The sequence below is a fragment of the Haliotis cracherodii genome, unplaced genomic scaffold (genome assembly GCF_022045235.1).
Source record: "Haliotis cracherodii isolate W230 unplaced genomic scaffold, xgHalCrac1.p SCAF_16, whole genome shotgun sequence".
In the NCBI taxonomy this organism is placed as follows: Eukaryota; Metazoa; Mollusca; class Gastropoda; order Lepetellida; family Haliotidae; genus Haliotis; species Haliotis cracherodii.
This window is the reverse complement of record NW_027266271.1, coordinates 30,705,419-30,732,044: the sequence shown is the minus strand read 5'-3', so window position 1 is coordinate 30,732,044 and position 26,626 is coordinate 30,705,419. Positions and strand designations below refer to the sequence as shown.

General features: G+C 40.7%; 1 protein-coding gene across 4 annotated transcripts in view; it reads right to left on the bottom strand.

Annotated features, from left to right (window-relative positions):
* Nucleotides 1-26,626, bottom strand: part of LOC139464063 (prolow-density lipoprotein receptor-related protein 1-like) — a 185,323-nt gene that overhangs the window by 119,133 nt on the left and 39,564 nt on the right. For all 4 annotated transcript variants that reach the window (XM_071245608.1, XM_071245611.1, XM_071245609.1 and 1 more), the window contains exon 2: nucleotides 5,467-5,490. In XM_071245608.1, the coding sequence (XP_071101709.1) occupies nucleotides 5,467-5,490 (24 nt within the window). The remainder of the gene's footprint in view (nucleotides 1-5,466; nucleotides 5,491-26,626) is intronic.

Here is a 26,626-nt window from a genome sequence, read left to right as displayed (position 1 = left end):
AATCCAAGGGTTAAACATGGTAAGGTGCCACAGTATCAGTATTATCTGGGTGATTAATACCTGCTGATGCAGCTTTTATATATATCACACTTAAGCGGTAAAAATATCAAGTTATCACACTTTAATGAACACCAACACACACCCATCCTTGTTATACTGCTAGTCATGGCACGGTTCTGCTGCACAGTATCAGCAACTCACATGGTGCATGTTCTGATGTTCTCAGCAATATTGGCCCCTGTCTGTAGATCTGTGAGCATATCATGGCCCCTGTCTGTGATCTGTGAGCATATCATGGCCCCTGTCTGTAGATCTGTGAGCATATCATGGCCCCTGTCTGGGATCTGAGAGCATATCATGGCCCCTGTCTGTAGATCTATGAGCATATCATGGCCCTTGTCTGTAGATCTGTGAACATATCATGGCCCCTGTCTGTAGATCTGTGAACATATCATGGCCCTTGTCTGTAGATCTGTGAACATATCATGGCCCTTGTCTGGGATCTGTGAGCATATCATGGCCCTTGTCTGTAGATCTGTGAGCATATCATGGCCCTTGTCTGTAGATCTGTGAGCATATCATGGCCCTTGTCTGCAGATCTGTGAGCATATCATGGCCCTTGTCTGCAGATCTGTGAGCATATCATGGCCCTTGTCTGTAGATCTGTGAGCATAGCATGGCACTTGTCTGTAGATCTGTGAGCGTATCATGGCCCTTCTCTGTAGATCTGTGAGCATATCATGGCCCCTGTCTGGTATCTGTGAGCATATCATGGCCCCTGTCTGTAGATCTGTGGGCATATCACAGATTTATGACCTAGAATCATCCCCTTCCCACATCCCCCTTGCTCGGCCAGCAAATGTAACAACGCCCTGAAAGGTCAGCAGTCACGGACATCCCCACACGAGATGTTCCTGGAGTACAACTGTGGGGGGAATGCGAGCGAGCACCTCCCTGGACTGCCTGGGCCGGTCACACGTCCCCTGGAGGAGATGGGCAGAATTCACACCCCAGTAGGGTTGAGGAGGCATGCTAAATATATCCAAAACAGACTTTTATCTGCTTGGGGGGGGAAGCATGTGATTGGGTTCTGGGTGAGTGAGTGGGTTACAACTTTTTGTTCCACGGCAGACTGAATCCGTTCATCCAAACAATAGTTCGGACTTCAGCTTGAATCAAGCGGTAACCAAGTATAGAAATAATGTTCATGCTGGGAAGTGATGACAGTCTGAGCCTCCTCTGACAATGTGGCTACAGTGTTTGTGTTCCCATCAAGATGCTTATGAGGCATGTACACACAGCAAACCTTCAAACAAAATGTGATACATCAGTGATACATTGCACACTCTTCACCTCAGGACCAAAGTTCTGTAATGCAAGTTTTCATAAACTCAAAACTGGTACACCATGTTTACACCTCATCAACTAATATGTGAAGAAAGTTTCCATAAACGCCTCATGAACCACTTACAAAACACTTACATGAATGTCAACAACACATCCAGACGGATCAAAACAGACGCGTTAAGCACACGGCTTGGGGATGAGTTTCCCCGTCGAATCTGTCTGACGCTCTTAACTTATAACAGGCAGTTTCAGGTAAACATTATGTCACACCAGCATGGCAGGTGTTAAAACATGAGTGCTAAAACATCCGTTGACAGAAACCGCTGGTGCAGTGATGGTGGATCTAGTGTCAAATTACACAATACACCAGCCATCATTTTGGCAGGTTTTCTAAATATTTTCAATAGTTACGTTTAAATGTAGTTAAAAATGGTGATAAAACCATGAGAAATAATTTTTGCTAATTAGCAAACAATGTTTTCTATAAACATTCTCAAAATAACCTTGAAGCAAACGTGTGCAGTTCACTGGGAAATTTTCTGCCGTTTATTTGGGGAAAGTCTACCACCTTTGTTGATGACAAACCAATCAAGGCCATGCAGGAAACAATATCAATCATGCTTGTCAGTAGAAATGAAAAGGTTAAAGGATAGATGAACATTATGGCAATATCCTTGAAGAAAATGTATCTTGATGACATCACTGACATTAGCGTCTGACTAATCCCCATGTATTGCAACATTCGCCCCTGTATTTTGCAATACCACACTTGTGGCTTCTCGTTGCTTCATGAAATAACGTTGGTGTTCACCTGAACCAACGTACCCTCCTACTCAGCAGACATGCTGCAAGGGTGGGGCTGGCAGGAGTACTTCACTAAAACTTCATCATTTTGGATTACTTTTTCTGAAACTCCCAAAACTTGAATTATTAAAAAATAAAATGATAAGAGGGGATTGGGTTCTTTTATTCTGCCGAACCAGAAATAAGTAAAAAGTAATAAAAACTGCTTAACTGTCGTTGTCAATATAAACAAATCATTTGAAATAACATAATTAAAACCTGTTGAAAATTTATCTCAGAAAAGTCATAATGCCATGAATGATGACGAATCCCCTATTACTCCACCTCCTTCATCCTTGTAACCTACTTAACATGTTGAGGAAATCAAACAGGCTCAATAGTTTGTCATATTTCACATGTGACCAAGTTACAAATGTGAATATCTCTACACCACTGAAACCAGCCATACCTAAACCTTTAGTGACAGCCACAGTATCGTAAAATGCTTTAAGATGTTGCCAAAACCATTTAGACAGTTGACAAAAATAGTTAAAGCACCAATAAGACTTTCAGAAATTTGATGAGGACACAAGTGGTCCAGTCAAGTAAGGCACCTAAATTCACTGTGCAGAGTTGTGTCCCTTTTGTGTGTCAGGATCCTATGATCAAGGGTTCAAATCCCAAACTCACCCATTGGTTTCAAGACCTGAACCACTTCCAGCTTTCTTCCTACATGTTTCCATGACCATGACAGAACTGATATACTGTTCAAAGATGCTTTTAACCCAAATCAGTCTTCCCACTCAGAAATGTGGACGTTTTGGAAGGTACCAAGGCACCTGTGAACTTCTGACATAGTTCCTACTGCTGAGACACCCTGTTCTCTTCTCCCACACAAACTACAGAGGAATAATCAACCACTCTTTCGTCCATAATGAGAATTTCTTGTTAATTCAAAAAAATCGCTGATTGTATGAAATTGGACTGAGCAACTTCAAAAGCAGGCATGAAAAAGGTAATTGTACTGTGATGTAAAACATTTCCAGCGAATTTAGGTCCACCTTTGGTATCAATCATTGGAAGTTACAAGTCAGTCGATTTTCCAGCATGAAGCTCAGCACTCAGCCTCCCATGATCGACATCACACAACCGAAAATATCTTACACAAGGCAGTAGTGGGAGTTGTCAGCGGTATCCACAAGCACATGAGGCCATGAGAGATTCTTACAAAAATTAATACTAAAAAATGTGCCAGTTTAGTAATTTTTACAAACAATAATATATTTTTCACAAACACTGCCAGTTCAGTCATTCTTACAAATATAAATACTATTTTCCAAAAGAATGTGTCAAGTTCAGAATTCTTACCAAATTATTACTATTTTCTAAAAAAAAAATGTATCCAGTTCAGCACACAAGATTCTATCGGATTTGAATGCAATTTCAGATGTTGTATTTTATACGGCTATAGTGACAACCACCATATACTTGTCACATACATTATTTTCTAAATGCCTTGATGATAGCATTCCTACATTAATAAACCTTTTCAAAAGCAAATTAAGCAACAGCATTGATATGAATCAAAGGTGAAAAAACCCAACACCAACAGCCTATATATTCCTCATCATCAATGGCATCCAAATCTGAAATCAGGTCATATTTGCCTACAACTAGCTCTCATCTTTGAGCTGGAATACTATCAAAGTTAACTTTGTAATTCTGTTAAATACACTACAGATATTTATTCACTGAATTTGTTCATGCTCCAAAAGTCTAAAATTGGACCAACGTACTGTCTCTATATCAATCCACATGTCAGTTCTGTAAAAGAAACATTTCCTGAACCTATCCTGATGCTGAACTCATTTATGCCTTGGGCAGTTGAAATGTGCAAGTCTTGTAAATTAGACATAAAGAAAACATGTCAGGTCTAGACGATGTAAGCAAGAGTGTCTCCTCTCACAGAATGATCGAACATAATCCAAGTAGTGAGAAGTCCAATTATCTTTTCTTCCCTCCGGAGATGAACCAAAATGGTTTTCCATCCCTCTAATTTTAAAATGGCCGACTTTCCCATCTGCTCCAGGCCGGAGTGTTAAGATACAAATTAAGTGTGACTGAGTCAAGACCTGATGACAAAATCAAACATTACTGCACAGTCCGCCACCTGTCTCAGAAGCTGATTAGGATTGTTCGAGGAGCCAAATATATTACGGCCCTTGACTGAAGGTCAAGGGGAGCATGTGACACAAACAAACTGGAGCAGGAAGTGAAGGCCCCCAACAACAATATGACGATGTACAGATGAGTCCGTATCACACAGTCTCAGTGGATCCTTTCAATATACGCAGGTAACGACAATATGGCTGGATAACAATAACATGTCTGGATATTCAGCAATGTTCACAAAAATAATGGCTGGATAAAAAGAACATGGCTGGATAAGCAAAATGATAAGATATCCAGATTATGGCTGGATAACAAGTCTCTTTTATTTTCAACCAAAAAACAGTGGATGTTTTAACATCAGTGAGCCTACAGTGTTAACAGAAATGTTGTATGTCTATGTTACAGTGAAGGCTTGTGACTTGAAGCAGTGATATGGCTTTGTGAATGAGTGAGTGAGTGAGTACTGTTTTACGCTTCTTTTAGCAATATTCCAACAATATCATGGTGAGGACACCAGTAAAGGTCTTCCCATGTGGGGGAGATTACCTGGGCCTTCTGCATGACGAGCGAAGGCTTCAACCACCTTGCTCCCTAGGAACTATATTTAGGTTGTACCAGGTGCATGTCGACATGAAAACCTAGTTGCAAGAGACAAAATAAGGCTGCATTCTTGTCCCAAAAATTAACATTTACTAACGAATTTCAATATCATGGCAGGGACACCAGAAATGGGCTTAACACATTGTACCATGTGGAAAATCGAACCCGGGTCTTCAGCATGACGGGCAAACACTTTAACCACCAGGCTACCCTGCCATCCCTAATGATGTGATACTTGTATGATGAATCAAGGCAGAGAATGCAGTTACTAAGGGGACCCTCATTTGTGAAATCAGTCTACTTACAAATGTATCATTCTTCACTAATGAAAAGGCAATATGTCCTACAATGCACCAGATCGACCTTGCCAGGTTCATTAAAACATCGACATTAGCGTGATTAAAGTGGTATAAATAGCTCATTTGTCCGGCAATGATGCTGATACAGCAGTTCATCAATGGTCTGATGGACACGACCCGGTGCAATAATGCTTGTAAATACGAGCAAATCAATGCCATCTAATATACGTACAATATTAGTCAGGAACTACATGTTTGTACTCACCATGGGGGACTCCGGCTACAGCTTCTGCAATAACAAGAAAAACATTATCAAAATACAGCAAAATATAAACAAATTGCATGAAGGGAAGATGGAAGAATTGGAAAGTCTGAGTGAGTGAGTGAGTGAGTGAGTGCGTGCGTGCGTGAGTGAGTGAGGTGAATTGTTCGATAGGCATTACATAGAAGTACGGATGACAAAGTAGACACAATTTATGGGTTACAACTTCTTTAATACTGTAAAGGCGACGTTTTGGTATTGGTCCTTATACCGTTGTCAAGCAAGTCTACTTTGAGTGGAGAAATGAGGTGAAATGGGGTTTAACGCCGCGTCCAAGATTATTGCCCTTATATTGCGACGTGCATGCACTTGTGTGTGTGGCTGCTTGTACTATTACGAACGGATGCCCATTTATAGTTTTAGCCCCTTAATGCAGAGCGTCAGGTAGGGTCACAAGTACCATCTTTTAATGTCTTCTGGTATGACAGGGCCGGGGATCAAACCCCGGACCTTCCACTCTCTGGCTGGATGCTCATGCTCTACCAAGTGATCAGGGAGGCGGTCTGTGAGGAATGGAAGATTTGAGTGATGGTGGCATTTTCTAGATATCATTAAATTAAAGAGTTATTCTCACTGTCAAAATGAGTGATTTGCAGTTCCTTAGACATGTGGGATATGTGGGACACCCGTACCAACCAACACACATCCCCCCACCCCCCTGCCATGAGAAACGTTATGGTGACATACTGATACGCCTCTGTATCAACTGCACAGAAATGCTGCCATGAGAACCATTGTGGTGACATACTGATACGCCTTTGTATCAACTGCACAGAAATGCTGCCATGAGAAACGTTGTGGTGACATACTGATACGCCTTTGTATCAACTGCACAGAAATGCTGCCATGAGAACCGTTGTGGTGACATAGTGATACGCCTCTGTATCACCTGCACAGAAATGCTGCCATGAGAACCGTTGTGCTGACATACTGATACGCCTCTGTATGAACTGCACAGAAATGCTGCCATGAGAACCATTGTGGTGACATACTGATATGCCTTTATATCACCTACTTGAATGTTACTACCTTTTGGTCTTTAACACAATGAATCCACAATTGCCAGCTTTAAAGATCATACCTCTTCCCACATAAAATGAGTATCATAATCAAGTATGTTCACCAAGCTAGGCATCAAAGGCTTAACATCAGACCCTGGTAAGAGCTAGCATGATACAGACTAGTTGACGGCATTGATATGGTACTCTGTAATGACAGGCTATTTGTTCCAGGTTTAAATACACAGCCAACCATTATGATTCCTCAATCTTAAAACAATTTTAAAAACTCTCACGGGACATGGTGACATATTAAAAGGTCATAATGCAACCAAATCACTTCATTGCAACACTTATTTTGTAATGGCGGAGGATCCCACTCACACCATCAAAAACATATCAAGCTTCCCCCCCCCCGAGAAACTGGTTCTGAATTGCAAAAAAAGTATCAGATACTAGTTGTGTTGGTTATTGTGAACCAAGCATTATCAAAAACCCATCCAATCAGACGATGGCTTGGAGACTTCCCATGAGCCTCTTCAACACTTGTTGTGGTGTTACTTAAATTAAAATCTGACCCTAAAGTGAATTTCCTTATTATGTAAATATAAGTGAGGGCCTTCGTTCTAGTGAGGGTAAACTTGATGAAAGTAAGTGACAAGAAAAGAAGGCCAGGTTTAGACATTAGATTTCTACAACTGTCGTCAACTCGTCGCCCTGGGTATCATTATTTGGCAAATATTCTTTGGTTTTGTTACATTAACAGGAGCACGCAGTAGTGTATTTGCAAGAGACTCATCATCTAAAGAGGGTTGCAAAATGAAGTGGGCGTAAATCTCACGACAATGGTGAGGCAGGGAGGGAGTTATTTTGGTATTAATGTGTTCATCGCAACATTCCTGCTGTCATGGAAGACAACACCAGAATGGACTTCACATATTGCACAGCTTTTAGGAATGGAACCCAGGCCTTGGACATGGGAGTGACCACTCTGTCCACTAGGCCACCAACCCACACTACAATTATATACATACTTGTGAAAAGTACACATGGAGATAAGCAAACGCAGAAGATATTGGCGACCATGTTTAGAGACAAGCCAGTGGGTTGCAGTGAAAGCATCGATCAACAATGGACAGAATCAGGTCCAAACATAGCAACTTTCTAATTTGTGAATGATGATTAAAACAGGTCTCATTTGCCCTGAATGAAGAACACAGATTAAAACAAAATCATGAAAGTTGACTTTCAGGATAACAGAACAGTTTGATGAAATGGGAAAAGATATTTTTTAAAATAACCCATAAAATATTTACCAGCAGTAACATCAATAAATGTGAGGTAAACAATGATAAAAAGTCTTGGGTCTAAAATCAGTTACTCAAATGTTCCATTCAATGGCACATGTTGCCACTAAGGTTTTGCTTTGTCAACTTAAATGTTTTCAAAAGCATGTTTTGTTGCATCCAGTCTGGATAATGGCTCATCCTTTGTGCTCAAAGCACTACCACCAACACCAAACACAGACCCAGGCACTTCAAAGAATAATACAATTTCTCTTGCACATATGGGCCATCAATTGATCACTAAAAACAACAAAATCCCCCCTGACTTGGGCAGTTCACAATGCCTTCCCCACGACTGGGGATAAAGACAGTCTTTGGGGGCAGTAGCTATTTTATGGGGAAAGGTTAAGATCAGAGTGATGAATCATGGCTGATTTTGCCAAAAACGATTACCCAGACCGAGGACAAAGAATTTTATGTGGCAGCAGAATGGTGCCTTTGTTTCCTATCTGGAGCATCTTGGAGTTGCTGGTTCACAGGTCACATCAGTCGAATATATCAGGCGCCTCTTGCCAACAATTCCAGAGTTTTGATCAACTGGGTATTGGTTACCAGACGTGAACATCAATGGATGACAAGTCATGTAAATACACTAATATTCACCGAGCCCAGAAACTCCAATCTCCATGGATCGTCAACATTCCCATATCCATTGACCATTTGGATGGAATAAAAGTTCATAACCCAAACCTAATTGCTCTTGCATCTCCAGCAATGCTAATGCGAGTGGTCTTGGCCCCATTCCGACACAATCAAACGGTTACACTTGTCTTGTATTGATTATAATTATGTCTCCCGCTCCCCCTCCAAAAGTTGGTCTGGATGCAGCCACAACCAAGGCTTGTCCATCTGTGCAGTATTACATTGTTGATACAGAGTCGGGTAATTAAATGGATCGGTCTCCCGAAAGTGCTGCAGTACAGATTTGTTTTCTGCTTCTCGGGAGAGCAAGTAATGAGGAATTGCAATGCTGGCCTCCCTCTTGTGTGGTGACTGAACAAAGTCCACATTCTGTAATGGATATTCCACAATAGTCTTCCCTATGCCTAACATAAAAGTCCCAAGTGTCATGATCACAAGTGTGCAATGATTCATAATGATCACAAGTGTGCAATGATTCATAATGATCACAAGTGTGCAATGATTCATAATGATCACAAGAAGTTCATCGCAACCCTGTCTCAACTCGCCGAGCACTCACTCACAAGGCCTTTTGTGATAACAATTCTCTCAAAATTCCCATTGAAAAAATAAAATATCAATATGTGGTAACTTTCTCTTATCTATGCATGAGTTGTGTGTCACTGATAATTGGAAATGTTCGTTACAACAAGTTTCTGTCGTCATGACAGCACAACACGGGACAAATATACCCCTGATTGGCTGCCAGAGCTTCATCTGCATGTTGCATAGATGAAGATAGGTACACACATGGTAATCCGTTAAATCAGCAAAACAATATAGGGTGAAGACAAGATTATTTTTTTATCAAATATATTTTGTACTTCTTTATTTATTATGATGCGACGTGTTGGTATAGCTCCTCATACCGTTGTGAAGCAGGGGGGAAGCAATACAGCACAATACAGGGTTAAATACATCTAATAAGGATTACCAAAACCAGCAGGAGCGTATACTTGATAGGGATTAACAAAAACAACAATGGTTAATGGGTGATTGATTTCAACTGCTTCTTCTAGTTTTCTGTATTATAGAACGGTTTTACTGCTAAATCTGCCTAACAATAAAGAACTGTGTTTACTGCTAAATCTGCCAAGCACTCTAAAACTATGTTTACTGCTAAATCTGCCAAGCACAGTTATAGAACTGTTATAGTGCTAAATCTGCCAACCAATATAGAACAGTGTTTACTGCTAAATCTGCCAAGCACAGTTATAGAACTGTTTTAGTGCTAAATCAGCCAACCAATATAGAACTGTGTTTACTGCTAAATCAGCCAAGCAGTATAGAACTATCTGTTTTGTCCACAAGCACAGAAATAATAGACAAAATGATTAGGTGTCTTCATTTAACCTTTTCTAGGTGTCAGAGAACAGACTTGACTGGAAACACCTGTTGCTGTATCACACAAGCGTTGGATAAATATGTTTAATACACAGACACAGTGACAGCCACAAGTAGAGAGGACCAGATTATCTCCTGTTAATATTTTCCACACGACTGTCCGACATGGTCATATCTATTACACATTCAGTGAATGTTGTAGAATCTGTGCTCCTCAAAGGTCATGGATGTCACTGACTATCAGGCTGGTTTCTGTACTAAGCTACTGACATGAGCTGATGCAAGATTGTACAAACATCATCAGGACAGAAACTGGTTCATTTCTGAATTGAAAAGTTATGCTGTAATATATGTTGCTAATAGCTTCTCTCTTTTTTTTAAATTTTGTTTAAATATACACCAGTAACACTTAAACCATCAATTCGAGATTTGGTAAACAATCTGAAGTAGGCCCTCTCCAGACATTCAATGTCAAACTGCCAAGAATTTTTTCTAATACCAAAAAACATTTGTTCCAAAAAAAATCTTATTAAACAGGTCATAAAGTTCATGAAACTCTTAACAATTTCCACCTTGACAGAAAATGAACGCGTATTACCAAAGAGGAAATATTTAAGTTCAGTAATTGAACAAAATAGGAAAGAAGTGTTTTAACTTTCTAGCCGAGTTCGCCATGAATGTAAAGTTGCTATTGGCAGCCATACTCCCAGCATGCACCAGCAAAATGGCTCTGTCGCAAGCAATCCCAGGAAATGAAGACAGAACATTATCTCGTATTAATCACCATAAAACAACAACAGCTCAAACAGTCCAACAGCTTCCACGCAGGCCAACGTGCAATTGTCTCGCAACCATTGCATCAATTTACCACATTAGGCAATACTATTTATCACCCATTTCGTACATTACCACTTAAATACTGTTCATGGACAAACCGGCCCCATCCTCACTAAATTGCTCCAATAAACAATGCTCATTGGGTTGGTCATTTAATCAATATGTAAAGAACACCTTGCCTGGACCCTGCTCCATCTCCACACATTATTGCCCCAGACCTATAACCCTCATAGTTTTTGTTATAAATTGGTCTTGGCGGAGCGCGCTGAGAAGTTTGTCGCCAGACAATTGTAGTCCTTACTGAGAACACTATCATCCGAAACTCTTCAATGTGAAAACCGAAAAGCATACTAAGTGAACATGTCTTGAGAAAAAGCGCAAGAGTCTGAGATGTATATAGAGTGTCACTGCAGCTCCACAATATGGAGCTCAGACAGTCAACAGTGCTCTATCTAGTTAAAGCCCATCACGTTAGAGACAGGAGCTATCTCTAGGCGTAATTAGATTTCTTTTGGCTGATAAATTCAAATTACAAAGAGGAGTTGACCCTTAGGAAAACAACTGTTGACCATTGCTTATACCGGCATGAGCAGCAAGTCACTCTGACATGATTAAGTCATTGACTGTATGAACACTGAGAGAAGTTTCTTTATCGTGCGTGAAGTGCTTAAGTGAGTGAGTGAGTTTGGTTTTACGTCACTTTTAGCAATATTCCAGCAATATCACGGTGGGGGACACCAGAAATTGGCTAAACACATTGTACCCATGTCAGCAATCAAATGCGGATCTTCGTCCTGATGAGCTAATGCTTTAACCACTAGGCTACCCGACTGCCCCGCAAATTTGATGGATTGCTTGGTGATCCCATGAATGCCAGGATGCTAGGACTGATGCAAGGTCTTTACTTCATGCTCAGATTACAGGTCAAGCTCATATACAGTCTAAAATGAACATAATGACCAAGAGGTTGATACGGTCCGTATCTCATTACTCTGCTTCTCTCAACAGACCAGGCCCCTGTTTCACCTCCATCAGCTTTAAGTGCAACTACAAAAGGTCAAGAAACAAATGTGCATAAAAAATGGCAAGTTTGGTGTATTTGTACGCCATCCGAGTGATATGTTAACCTTTGAGCTGGCTGCTTGTTGGGTGCCAACCTGACAGGACTGCCAGGCAGGCGGCCAGGTTGTACCTATGTGTCAAGAGAGAGCCATGGGCAGAACAACAGGCTACAGTACAGACATACACAACCAACCCCCTCCTCACCCCACCATGCTGCGGGTATTCCCCAGAGAACCCTCACTTGTGAGGTATTAAGGAGCCCAATGAGCTTGTCTCAAGACACATCACTCAGCACAATGTGGTTCTTCCAGACCAAATGTTGTTTCAAGCCAGTTCTATCACCTGCCTTGGTATAATTTAATTAGGAAACCAGTCATTATGAGAGCGTCTTGTAATGATCAATTCCCATCTAAATATATGTCAGGTCGTTCGTTTCAAACAATATTCTTCCACAAAATACAAGTGAGTTCTCGTGACATAAAAGAATTGTATCATTGTATTGGTATGGAAAAGCTTACCAATTCCCAGCGTCAAACTTGGAATGTCCTAATTTGAAGGTGAGGTGAAAAAGGGTTTAACGTCACGTTCAAGATTATTGTACTTTTATAGCAACATGCAAGCATGCGTGAGTGACACTCCAGGGGCCCGTTCCACAAAGCGATCTTAGCGCTATGATTGTTGTAAGCGTATATTAAAGTATGGGAGTTACGATCATCTTAGCGCTAAGATCACTTTGTGGAACAGGGCCCTGGCCTTGTTTTAACCCCATAATACCGAGTGCTAGGCATGGGAAATAGAAGTTCCATCTTTTAATGTCTGTTGGTAGGACATGGCTGAGGATCGAACAAATGGCCGAGGATCAAACAACCAACCAAAGGTGGTCCTCTAAATTGAATTATTTTTTTTAAACTAATACTGATATAATTATATCTGCAATTAAAGGTGTCATATTTACATCATACAGATGAATGATCTGCTTGAAATATGTTTAATCCAACACCTTCATGAACCCCCAAAAGTGCTAGAATCTGTACTTTATTTAGAAAGTGTTGTCCCAAATATAACATTTGTTACATTTGACCACTTTCTAAATGGCACTGTGTGTTCATGACACATCAAGCTCTTAAACCGTATGTTTAGAATAGACATACCAGCAGAACCATAACCAACTTGCTTCAACTGAAGTCCTACGTTTTACCAAAATTGGCATCTATCGCTGGAAACGTCACCTAAATGTCAATACTACTCACAGTAAGTCCTTAAACAATGTTGAGAGATACTTATCATAAGCTGAACTCCTACTGAATATTAGAAGGTTTATCTCCAGATTGAGATGTAACAACTTTAGACTAGCAACTGAATGTGGACGACACTGGAACACCCCACGTGAAGAGCGATCATGCCAGTACTGCCAAGCTGAGACTGTCAACTTATGGAGGAGGACTACCACGTGTTATTACTGTGTGATGAACACAATAAGGCAAGGAAGGCATGTTTTGATGAAGTCTGCGTTTACCAACCCACCCCACACAGCTGTGGAGTTTAATCTCTGATGTCCACTGATTGCACAAGAACCCATAAATGTACTGGCCTAGTTATATCAAAAGTTTCAAAAATCTGTCTCTCTAACAACGTTTAATGTACAAACTATCTAGACGTTCCTAGATAACAATACAGCCTTGTATGCATGACATTTATCCTGTATCCTTTTGTGTTATGGGCCAGAAGCTGTGGACACAGAATAAACTCTGTCTGTCTGTCTGTCTGTCTGTCTGTCTGTCTGTCTTACCAATGCTGGCTGGTATTTGCAGGTAAATGTTTGGACTCACTAGTCATATGACAATATATTCTTGTATTCCCCCAGCCGACAATATATTCTTATATCCCCCAGCCAACAATATATTCTTATATTCCCCCAGCCGACAAAATATTCTTATATCCCCCAGCTGACAAAATATTCTTCTATCCACCAGTTGACAATATATCCTTATATCCAGCACTAGACAATATATCCTTATATCCAGCTCTAGACAATATATCCTTATATCCAGCACTAGACTATATATTGTTACATCCACCACCTGACAAACTATTTCGATTCAGCAATGTTCCAGAACATTACATACATACAACACCATAAACACAAACGAGACATACAAATCTATTTTTAAGCATTACAAAAAGTCGTCAAGCCATAAAAACTCCCAGAAGCGACAAGTAAGTTCGAGAGTGCATCATGGACATTGTCCATGCACCGAACCTCATCCCGTCCCCCTTGGCACTGCCAATTTATTTCAGCTTATGTCATAAGAGCAATTTCATGTCTGGCACCAAGTTCTTCAACAGGGGCAACAGTCCGAGGGATCCACTGTGATGTTCATGTCTGGCACCAAGTTCTTCAACAGGGGCAACAGTCCGAGGGATCCACTGTGATGTTCTTGTCCATCAAAGGGCAGGCAAGATGTCAAAAGCCAAAAAACAGGTCCATCAGTTTTGCCGCCGTCAGACTCCATGCCTCCTTGGAATGGAAACAAGCCAAAAATCATCCCTGAAGTGGCCCGGGTCTGTGGTCCGCAGATGGTGAAATGTAATGGAAAGGATATACAGGAAATCATGGCAAACATCACGGAAGTAGAAAACAATCTTTCGGTGACTGACGTCTACAGCCGATGCTGCCTGTGTTGTAATGCCATTACTGTCTCTACCCATGCAGGTAAGTAACGAACCTGAGGGACGGTTGATTAACTTCAACGTACCAGAACATTCCAGACAAATTGCTACCCCTGAATTGTAACACAGCACGACTTTCTGGACAAAGAAAAGAAGGTACAGTACATTCCAGTTCAACACAATCCGCTTTGACTGTTCATGCAAACTATGAAAGAAACTGACAAAGAATCAAAATGCATTAATTGCATGTAGACAGAATTTTGTAATGAACCACACAATAAATAATTAAACAGTCAGAATAAATACCAAATGTATGAAAATGTAATCTGACAAGGTCAGATTTCAACATGGTCTGTGGGGGTGGTTACTAAATGTACCGAGGGGGTGTACATTCTCTGTGTTGTGTGGGTGTCCACGTATCTGTGGGGGTGGTTACTAAATGTACCAATGGGGTCTATATTCTCTGTACTGTGGATGGCTGTAATTATCTCCACAAGAGCTGAGCCAACCAGACTTTTACTATCAGGACTCATTTAAGCCACAAGGGCAAGCTAGCAAAACATCTTGAAAGACTATTTCACATCTGTGCTTATCAAAGAAAGACTACAGTCAGCCACAGAATGCTGCAACTGCAGCTACTGTATGAAGGCAATATAGTAGATGAGAAGGGTTGTCCTTTGAGTAACATTGTATTTCTTGATCAAAGGAAGATGATGAAAGTCAGAAATGTTTAAATATATATATAATTGTTCACTCTACCTGAATATTATGCACTTCCTAACTTTCATTAACTAGGGAATCTTCTAATTACAAGAAACATGAAAAAACTTTAAGATCTAACACGATTCATTAGCATCCTGCTAAGTGAGGTCAGCATCTTGCTATCTTGATATGTATTTATTAAGCCAAGTAATTTGTTCATGATAACATATAAGTGTGATAAATTTGTTGAAGAAAGAACATTTGTCTATGATTTGGTACTCTTGTACCACGGTGGGTGATCTTAAGAGAATAAAAACCTTTGCACCTTTAAACAAGGGTGAAAAACATCAGGTCACCAAAACCAAGTTGAGAGCAAGTACATCTCATTGATGGCAAGTACATCTCATTGATGGCAAGTACATCTCATTGATGGCAAGTACATCTCATTGATGGCAAGTACATCTCATACATCTCATTGATGGCAAGTACATCTCACTGATGGCAAGTACATCTCATTGATGGCAAGTACATCTCATTGATGGCAAGTACATCTCATTGATGGCAAGTACATCTCATACATCTCATTGATGGCAAGTACATCTCACTGATGGCAAGTACATCTCATTGATGGCAAGTACATCTCATTGATGGCAAGTACATCTCATTGATGGCAAGTACATCTCATTGATGGCAAGTACATCTCATTGATGGCAAGTACATCTCATACATCTCATTGATGGCAAGTACATCTCATTGATGGCAAGTACATCTCATTGATGGCAAGTACATTTCATCTTATTAGGAGTAAGTACATCTCATTGATGGCAAGTACATCTCATTAATGGCAAGTACATCTCATTGATGGCAAGTACATCTCATTGATGGCAAGTACATCTCATTGATGGCAAGTACATCTCATTGATGGCAAGTACATTTCATTGATGGCAAGTACATCTCATTGATGGCAAGTACATCTCATTGATGGCAAGTACATCTCATTGATGGCAAGTACATCTCATTGATGGCAAGTACATTTCATTGATGGCAAGTACATCTCATTGAGAGCAAGTACATCTTATTCTTGTAACTATTAGTGAGTGAGTTTGGTTTTACGCCGCTTTTAGCAATATTCCAGCAATATCACGGCGGGGGACACCAGAAATGGGCTTCACACATTGTACCCATGTCGGGACGAGTGAGCGCTTTAACCACTAGGCTACCCGACCGCCCCCCTGTAACTTTGAACAACCTTTATGAACAGTCAGTAATGAGGGCACAAAGGTTACCGCTAAGTCCGATTGTCACAGTGACACTTGATTAGACAAGCAGAATGAAGAGATGGGTAACAATGAGGACTATCCTTACACGGCAGCAATACTGACCACCCAATCCCTGGGATCCGAACTGAACGGAATCTCATGGGGAAACCAACCACGACCCCTCCAATATACACAAGTGCATCAGTACAATCATGGAGAACCCTGGACATCCTGGTTAGAACTGGTCTTCAGCAACCCATGTTTGTCCTTAGAGGCGACTAACGGGATCCGGTGGTCAGGTTGACTTGGTTGATGCATGTCAACATATCCCAGTTACGTAGAACGATGCTCATGATGTCAGTCGGTGGAGTGACTCGATTATTTACAGACCGCACGGCATGGATCGTTGCTCCTAATATCTATCATGATTGTCTGGTCAATATATGGGCTGCTGTCACATAGCTTGAATAATGCTAGGTGCAGCGTTAAACAACACACAAACAAAACAAACCATCATGCAACATTCTCCCCTAGCATGGCAGATGCAGCAGAGCAGACACAGAGTGAGTGAGTGAGGTGGGTCTAACGCTGCTTTTAACAGTATTCCAGTTATATGTCAGCTTAATGTGGGAGGAAAGCCCGAAGTGATGCGGGTCTCAGACGTTTACCACTTCGGTGAAACCCACGAGCACGGGTATGGTGCTGACAAACCTTGAAACATCATCGGGACGAACCTGGATTCGAACCCACAAACATAGGTTTCTGACATGCCCAAGGGACACAACTCTGCACAGCAAATCGCGGTGCCTTAGACGACTGGGCCACCCGTCCCCCCAGCAGACGCAGAACAGTCGCAGCAATCCAGAAGTAGAGCAATGCAATACGCCACGGCACTGAGGGGATAACACAGGTCATACAGTCGTGACAGTAACTTCAGCATAAACCGACTGTAGAGAAACATGACCACAATAATACCTGGTGACAACACATAGGGGAATGTCCTTCTTATCTCTGTTAATGATAGTTTAACAAGCCTCCTGCTTCTCACATTTCCAGACACCCGAACCTTAAAAAGTATAAATAAATGACACAAATACCCCAGAAATCGTAGCCAACAGCAAACAAGCAGGTCAAATGTCACCAATTATCCCCCCCAAACCAGGTTTCCCTGTGGGTATATTTCAGTGTGGCCTCCTCCTTCCTGGGCAGTCCGCCCCACCAGCCACGGGACATTCTTGTGCCAAGCCTGACAGGGTTTTCTTTAACTCTGTCAGGTCCAGTCCCCATCAGCGAGAACCCATGGGTGATAGGACAAATACCCTGGGGTTATTCTGGGTCAAAACATCTCCACACAGAGGACTCCCACCCGCTGTTTGACAAAATGGTTGACAGGTCACCTGACAAAACCAAACACAGCCAATTGTGTTTCTGTCTCTTCCTTTGTTGATAATTAATGGTTTCCATCTTGTATCCGATCTCCTTAGTCCTCATGGTCTGTCACAGAGATTATATCATGTGTATCCAACTGTTGCAGATTTGAGACTTTTCAATCATGATTGTACACTCTTATATGAATGTAATTCATTGCATACTGCTTTAAGTATGCCAGATGTTTGTTGTTAACGCTGGAATCAGCAATATTCCAGCTATAGGACGGTAGCCCATAAATCGACCAGACAATCCAATGATAGCCATTATGGGCAATGATCCATGCCATCAGGGTATGGTGACATGCAATCAAACCAAGTTACAGAGCCACAGAAGGTGAAGTACCGTATTTTCTTGAGTATAGTGCGCACTTTTTTTCGAAAAAACACAGCTGTGTAGAAGGGGGTGCGCATTATACACGAATTATGAGTTTGGATGTTTTTTCCTCCCATGGAAAGACATTACCGTGAGCACGAAACACCGGAAATACCATGTCAACAAATCCATACTGAAGTGCGCAAAATAATTATGTAATTACACTGTCTGTCTATAAAAAGTGTTCTGTGTATTTCTGGACTTATGTTTGTAACTTACTTCATTAATTTTATTCAAAATTCCTTATAATATTGTTTTTATTAATTTCGGCGAAATCGTGTGTGAAGCGATCGGAAGATCGCACAACTCACCGTTATTAACAGCAACCACGGTCAGAATACCGCTATTGACGCCTTGAAACGAACTTTAGTTGACAGAGAATGGATACATATATCATAAATGACATACTTTGACTCGTTAAAAGTCATATTTGTTTTTGTTTGACGATTCTATGTCAACATGAAATTCTCGCGCTCACGTGCTCACGTGCGCGTGAGCCTTGACGGTGACTGGTCAGACATGTTCCATGTAAAAAATAATACCCGGGAATAGCGATCAGCTGCTTCGCTTAGGGTTATTATTATTTTAAATATGTTTAGTAAAGGCTGCATATAATTAAGAAAATAATGGAATATATTATTCCTGATAAATAAAATAGTTTCAGATACAATTGTTGCCGATCCTCGCATTAAAAATCCTATAAAGTTATATCATTGGGTGTGTCTTGACCGAATCACCGGTCGATTCCAAGAAAACGTGTGTACAGCTGATTGCTGTTTCCGGCTTAGTTTACGAGAAAATACTCAAGGTAATCTTAATCCCTAGATATAAAACAATGCCTAGCACAACAATAAATACTATTTAAACGGTAAATAAACATGTCTGGTGATTTTTTATCTCAAATTTCGAATTTGTACTGACGAAGTTTCTCAGCACCTGTTCGTTTGCCGGACTTCGCTGAAAGGGTACGGTGTAAATTTTTTCTGCGCATAACATTCAAATTTCTTTTTTTTCCAAAATATTGAACCCGCTAGAGGGGGGTGCGCATTATACATGGGTGCGCACTATACTCAAGAAAATACGGTACATCTTGTCAAATGGTCTGGACAATATCTGGTCAACTGGTCTGGGTGCCATTGCACAAGGTGATCGTAGCGCTAAGGTGATCGCAACTCCCATGCCTTGACATAAGACTTACAACAGTCGTAGTGCTAAGGTTGCTTTGTACAACGGCACCCTGGACAACATTGTAGCTGTGCTCCGTGCCAGTTTATGTGGGTCAAGAACCACCTGGTGGTATGACCTGCCCGGCCACCAGTAACTTGGTTAGCATGTCCCGAGGGTGTCATCATCCCAGTGCCAACTCCCTGGGGGTGGGGGGATCAAGTCATTAGTGTGAGAAATCCCCTTGTAGAGACTTTGGTAGCCATAGTCAAGGCTGCAGCATCATCATCGGGAACACAGGGATAGTGGGATATGTGTCACTTCCCCTAGGAGAGACTTTGGCAGCCACAGACAAGACTGCAGGGATAGTGGGAATCACTGCCTGTTCATAATGACAACTTGCCCAGTGTTTTAGCTTACATGGTGGAACAGCCCCCCAACCTTTGGTCAACCAACCGCTTACAAGTGGATAAAGTGGTTAACATGCAGGATCTTGCCGACTGCCAAGACGGGTGATCGAGATATCGACCACTGGTCAATGTCTGCTCAATGTCAGTATTAATTTGGGAACATAATCATCGTGCAAGGGAATTAGTTATCCTTGAACAAGATAAGCAAAGGCATCATAGACATGTACCATCAAACCGGGTAAATCAATACCAAGACATGTACCATCACACCAGGTAAATAAATACCAAGACATGTACCATCACACCAGGTAAATAAATACCAAGACATGCACCATCACACAGGGTAAAAAAATACCAAGACATGTACCATCACACAGGGTAATAAATACCAAGACATGTACCATCACACAGGGTAAATAAATACCAAGACATGTACCATCACACAGGGTAATAAATACCGACATGTACCATCACACAGGGTAATAAATACCAAGACATGTACCAGGTGACATGTATTGCGACAGGTTTCAAAGAGTTCATTACGTTCCTTATCATACCCCCGCTGATGTCATCTCATTTCAGAGAAAACCAACACTCTACTGACAGTGGAGTCCTACTTCTACATACAACTCACTGTGGCCCAGATTCTCGATCAGTCACAGCATCTGATTGTACAACATGGTACCTCATAAATCCAGAGACTTGAGATAGCTCTCTCATATTTATGACGTTATTTAAAGTAACCACAATAGGATTACCGTCATCATGCAGGCTGTTTTACGAGATGTTACCGGCCGTGGATCCTAGTCACAGACGTAATCACTAGACATGAGATCACGATATAAACTTCTCTCCCTCATCAAATGGCAAGTTGTTTTAACGAGTGTTCTCTACTGTGCCTAAGTATTTTATCTTCCTAAAATAGTCAAGTCTCGAGTCTCACCATCTGGTGATAGTGTCTAGCATAACTGTGATGCAGTATAATATACTTCTCATATACTGACACTGTCTAATATAACTATGATACTGTCTAAAATAACTCACATATTGACATTGTCAAATATAACTCAAATCCAGTGACATGGTCACGTATAACTCAGTGTCTGCCTGATCTGGGTGATACAATCTCGTATACCACCAGCAATGATGTTAGCCTATCACAATGCTCTGAGTCACAACAATGTGATACTCACAGATGCAGCTCAGGTAGAAATAGATAGTAACTGAAATCCACAAACCAGAAAGCTTATAAAACAGCAGCTGTACAAGCAAACAATGAAATGATGTGTTCACAGTGACGTTTGCCATACCAATGCAGTGTCCCAAATAACTGCCTGCACGTGGCAGATAACTTTTCAGTCGGGCTGCGTGAAATTTTCCTCCACCTGCCCGACTGTCTGGCAGATACATTAAAGACTACCTTACTTACTTACTATTATCAAAACTACTCGTAGATTCTCAAGTAATTGTTTGTCTTAATCAACTGAATCAAGATACTATTTGTTTGCTATTTGCGATTTTTCAGCATTCATAATGTCTGAATGCGGGCAGGTGCCTTTGAATATGGGCAGGCAATATTTCTGGGTCACCTGACCGACTGTCTTGTTGGGTTTTAAAAAATTTCAATCACTGTACCAAAATAGTACCAAGAGATGACATACATCCCCCTCCAGTGGGTCCCATCACTCACTCACTCACTCAGCCCAGTCTAAGATGACCCAGCAAGGGTTAACATCACCAGATTCTGGGATGGTATAATGAAGGATAGAGGGAAACAATGGTACTTGTTATTACGATAGATAATGCTTAGAAATAACAAACACACTCATGTAATGAATGACCACCAGGTTAGAGACAATTAGTTCTCTTGCTGGAGCAGTTCACATATTGTCAGCCTATATTGGACTTATATAGGATATATTGTGGGCCATTCAGTCTGATCTCTTGGTATCAGCTTTGTGTGAGTGGATTGGAGTGGAGTGGATTGGAGTGGAGTGGAGTGGAGCGGAGTGGAGTGGAGTGGAGTGGAGCGGAGTGGAGCGGAGTGGAGTGCTTAAGTGGGTGAGTGAGTATGGTTTTACGCTGCTTTTGGCAATATTTCAGCAGTATCATGGTGGGGGACTTCAGAAATGGGCTTCACACATTGTACCCATGTCAGGAATCGACCCCAAGCAAACACTTTACCCACTAGGCTACCCCACGGGCCCTGGAGTGCTTAAAACTGGAGTCAGCTTAGGACTGTGGAGCACTGGACAAAGGTTCTATCATACGGATGGAAGTTTCTGCAGATTCCACTTTGTGATATTTTCATAAAATAAGGAGTTTCTGTGGTGGTTGATGTTTTCGCTGTAGCATGTTGCCCATGGACCCCCGTAGATTGATGTTCATGACGTCAGTCACTGGACTCCCTGGCCTTGATCTGATTATTTACATACTGCCGTCATGCATACATAACTGGAATATTGCTTAGTGTAAGGTAAGCAACAAACAAACCGATGGACCCCCTCATTCTCTGTCCTTATACCAGAGACATGACAAGGACCAGAGACATGACAAGGACCAACGACTTTCATTCATAATTTCAATCACTGATTCACTGACACAGCGAATTCCATTAAATTCAAAGTTTTATTAGAAGTTTTCTGCATCTCTGCATTTATTGTATTTTTAGAATGCAGTTGTTCTTCAATCAGATTGCGACACTGTTTTCTGAAGAACAAGACTTGACATTACACCCAGCATTCTAGCGAGTGCCTGTAGCCTTCCTCCCTAAACTATCTATGATGGTGATTTATTCAGGCAGCAACTGCTTCCACTGCCATGGTCAAAACTGGCTCAGGACCCCACTACCTCCTTCAGACGGCAATACAACATTCAAACAATAAATCTTTCCGGTGAAGATCCTCCGAGCCCAGCGTAATGCCTGTCTGGTTTGCCCACACTTCACCACTTCCGACACCGTGCGTATTCGGACAAAAGAACAGCGCCCGGTGGTCACTTCTGTCCCCATCCCGGAAATGATCAGGAAAGCAAAGGTACCAATACAGATTTACTGGGACTTACTTAGACGGATCAATGAAGGACTCACAATATGGATGCAGATGTCAATACACTAACCTGAGACCAGTCTGATGAAAATAAATCTGCTGATAAATATTGAGACCAGAGGGGTCACCATGAAACCAACTTGGCAGCAATTGTAGTCTGAATAGCCACCTATCTGCCGAATCTGTGTCTTAAGAAGCCGGATATATCTGGAGTCTGGCGACCAAGTTAATGAAGCAGGTCCCTTCAAAACATTTTCTACAACCTACTGTTGGCGAAAAAAAGATTCAAGAAGTCAACAGAAACTGTGTGACTCTTACACTATCTATGTGCAATGTGATGAAATTAATTCAGTTTTTAATGGTATATTGACATGGAAAAAACAAAATCTGACCACAAAGCATAATATCATGTAGAACAGATGAATAAATTGTCCATGGTTAATTCATAAACAATTACCTAGGACTGAGTCCATATCTGATAGCAAGGGTTCATTTCTAAACCATAATCTTCAAAATCTAAAACTGCAATGTAAATAATATGCATGAGAATATTTCTACACCTACCATATTGACACAGTTCGGTGAATGATCAATTCAGTTATTCAAATTCTACAAATACGGTAAGCTGTTACGAAACAGCCAGCCTTGGTAACATTAAGCAAGGCAATTTATGAAGGGTTTATAGGGGAGAATTACATAAACATGTCTGAGGGACTTGACCACATTACAGATGGAGATTAATGCAGACCCTTGACTATGGGTGTCTCCACGACACTAATAACTCAGAGACGGCTCCTATATACAGCCACAGTTCATAATCCAGTCTTCGCTGTATTCCACGATTCCGCGGACTATTTTGCAGAAATGCCCACTTCTTGCAGAAATGTGCCTATCTTGCAGAAAATCACCTTTCATACAGAACTCATAACATTTTTCTGCCGCACAATTCATAAAAAAAGCACTGCAGAATTTTAACATGGAAGTTGAAAGCTGTTTTTGAATGTATAAACGTTGTACAGATTTACTGAAATGAACAGTCATAATATTCTAATTAAAACATTCCAAATGGGTATTTGAGATGTTCGTGCTAAATGTGAAAAAAAGAAAAAAGTATTTACCAACATTTGACATTTGTAGAAATTGTGAAATAACATCAATGTACTGATTTCATTTTGAAGAGAAGCTGACTTTTATGTTATTGCTTAAAGTGAATGTCTGTATGTCTACACTAAAGATCACCAGATTCCCTCCAACATGTCCAATAAGCTCTGTCACAAGTCAAACATATGCAAAAGTAAGAAATTCAGAAAACTAAGCTTAAATTGAACAGTGTGAAGAATGATAAAGAATTCTGGTTGCAGAATTTACAATAAAATACCGAATTTGTTATAAATTCTTTTGGCCGCGGAATACAACAGGGACGGCTAATCAGCTGAATATTTCCTGCCTACTGAGAATTGTTAATGCACCCTACCAAACTAGAACCAGGCACACAATTCTTGGATTGTCTTACGATCAGATGTGTTGATATAAAAAAAAGAAAACAAACAAGCAACATAAGGAATCTCCAAATCTCACAAAGACTTGTGACAAACAATATTTGAGTCAAATAGATATGGAGTTTGCTACATGCTTTACAGGGGTTGTTCCAAGATTCTAGGACATGACACTGTGTGTTCAGCCGTGTATCTCAGTTGCATGATTAGCGATCATGTGTCTGACATTAATTTGTCAACATTGTTGATGAGATGTTTGGATGAAACCAACAACACAGTGTGAAAGAAAATAAAAATTATTTTGAAAACTAAAAAGCCAATCAGCTGGGACGGCACAGTCTCAGTGGAATACCAATGTACTGGAATATGCTTATCAAGGATAAGAAATGCCTTATTGTTTCTGCTACACTTACAGTGTATTGGTTAAAATATATAGAACAAGTTTCATTATTATTTGCATTGTTTAAACTAAAATCTACACAGAAATTCATTCACAAATGACGTTTCCCTTTGAAACTGATTGACAAAATGGAGGAAATCCGGAGGTGATTCCTTTCTCATAGTGGAAGCAACGATGGCATCATGAAATTTACCAATAAAACAGGATCTGCTTGTACCAATAAAACAGGATCTGCTTGTACCAATAAAACAGGATCTGCTTGTACCAATATAACAGGATCTGCTTGTACCAATACAAAACAGGATCTGCTGGTACCAATATAACAGGATCTGCCGGTACCAATAAAACAGGATCTGCTTGTACCAATATAACAGGATCTGCTGGTACCAATATAACAGATCTGTCTGTACCAATATAACAGGATCTGCTTGTACCAATAAAACAGGATCTGCTTGTACCAATATAACAGTTCTGCTGGTACCAATATAACAGGATCTGCTGGTACCAATATAACAGGATCTGTCTGTACCAATATAACAGGATCTGCCTGTACCAATATAACAGGATCTGCTTGTACCAATATAACAGGATCTGCTTGTACCAATATAACAGGATCTGCCTGTACCAATAAAACAGGATCTGCTTGGACCAATTAACTCCCTGTACCAATAAAACAGTCAGTCAAACACTTTAACTCCCAATATATCGCAACACATATTACAATACAATTTTCTTATTAGTACAGTCCTTAACTATAATTTATGAATCTGTTAGTTTTATGATTTCTTCTGGAGCAGACAGACCACTGCTGACTGTGCATGAATCAAACCCAGTCATCTTAGCAATGACACACCAAATCAGCTCAGTCCACAATGAGCATTCATTATAAGCACCAATTCCCCACTGAGCAGTATATCCTCAGCATGAGAACCTCTACAGGGTCTTGATGTAGCCTCTGAACATCCCTGTATTGAAACTCTGTAGTTTATCACAGACTTTCAACTGTCTTACTTTGTGAGCATGGCCCATGCTCTGAACAGCAGATTATTCAAGGATACTGACAACGTGAGTGAGATTAATTATTTTCATTGAGACAAAGGACAAATCCAATGTGTCTGTGTTCATTGCCTAGTTGTATGATGTGACAAGCATTTTCCAAAATCCTAAAATATTTGTTCCCACGCCTAACGGCTCACAGTCTGATTAGTTTTATACAAACTAGCAGTCCAATTCACACTTGACTGGTCCAAGCAAGTGGAATTTTATCTAACCTCTTTTCAGTGACTACTTAACTTCTTAGAGACTATTCTACTTCAAAAATATTAAAGTTCCATTTTGGACTGATGTTTGCAATTGTCTAACATGGTGAATAGACTCTTGACTTCACTGAACAATTACAGAATGAGGTTAAAAAAGAAACGCTTGAGGGTGAGGGCTTCACTTGTCAACTTTGATGCAGCATTACTAGTTGTGAGGCAAATAGTACCCGGCGTTCCCCCCACACTTCAGCCATGATTGTTGACTCAGGCCGGATGCATCTCATGCAACTTTAACAGATGTCAATTAATCAATGACACATTAATATTCTTGTCCACTGACCAAATCTCTTCTGTTCTCTCACAGACTACACATGCCCACGGCCAAACTTTGATATGTAACTTCGAAAACACTCAGAAAAAATGTCTGGCTACACAGCAAAGGGTTAACCATTAAATATATGGCTATGTCAGTTGCAACAAGCATGATGTATCTATTTGTAAGACATAGAAGAAGCAACACAGGGATTATATGTATTCTCCATTAATGACAACATTCCGCCCTGCTGGAGATTGCCATTGGAGACTAACCCTATAGATCTGGGAGACAGCTTGTAAAGAACATTGA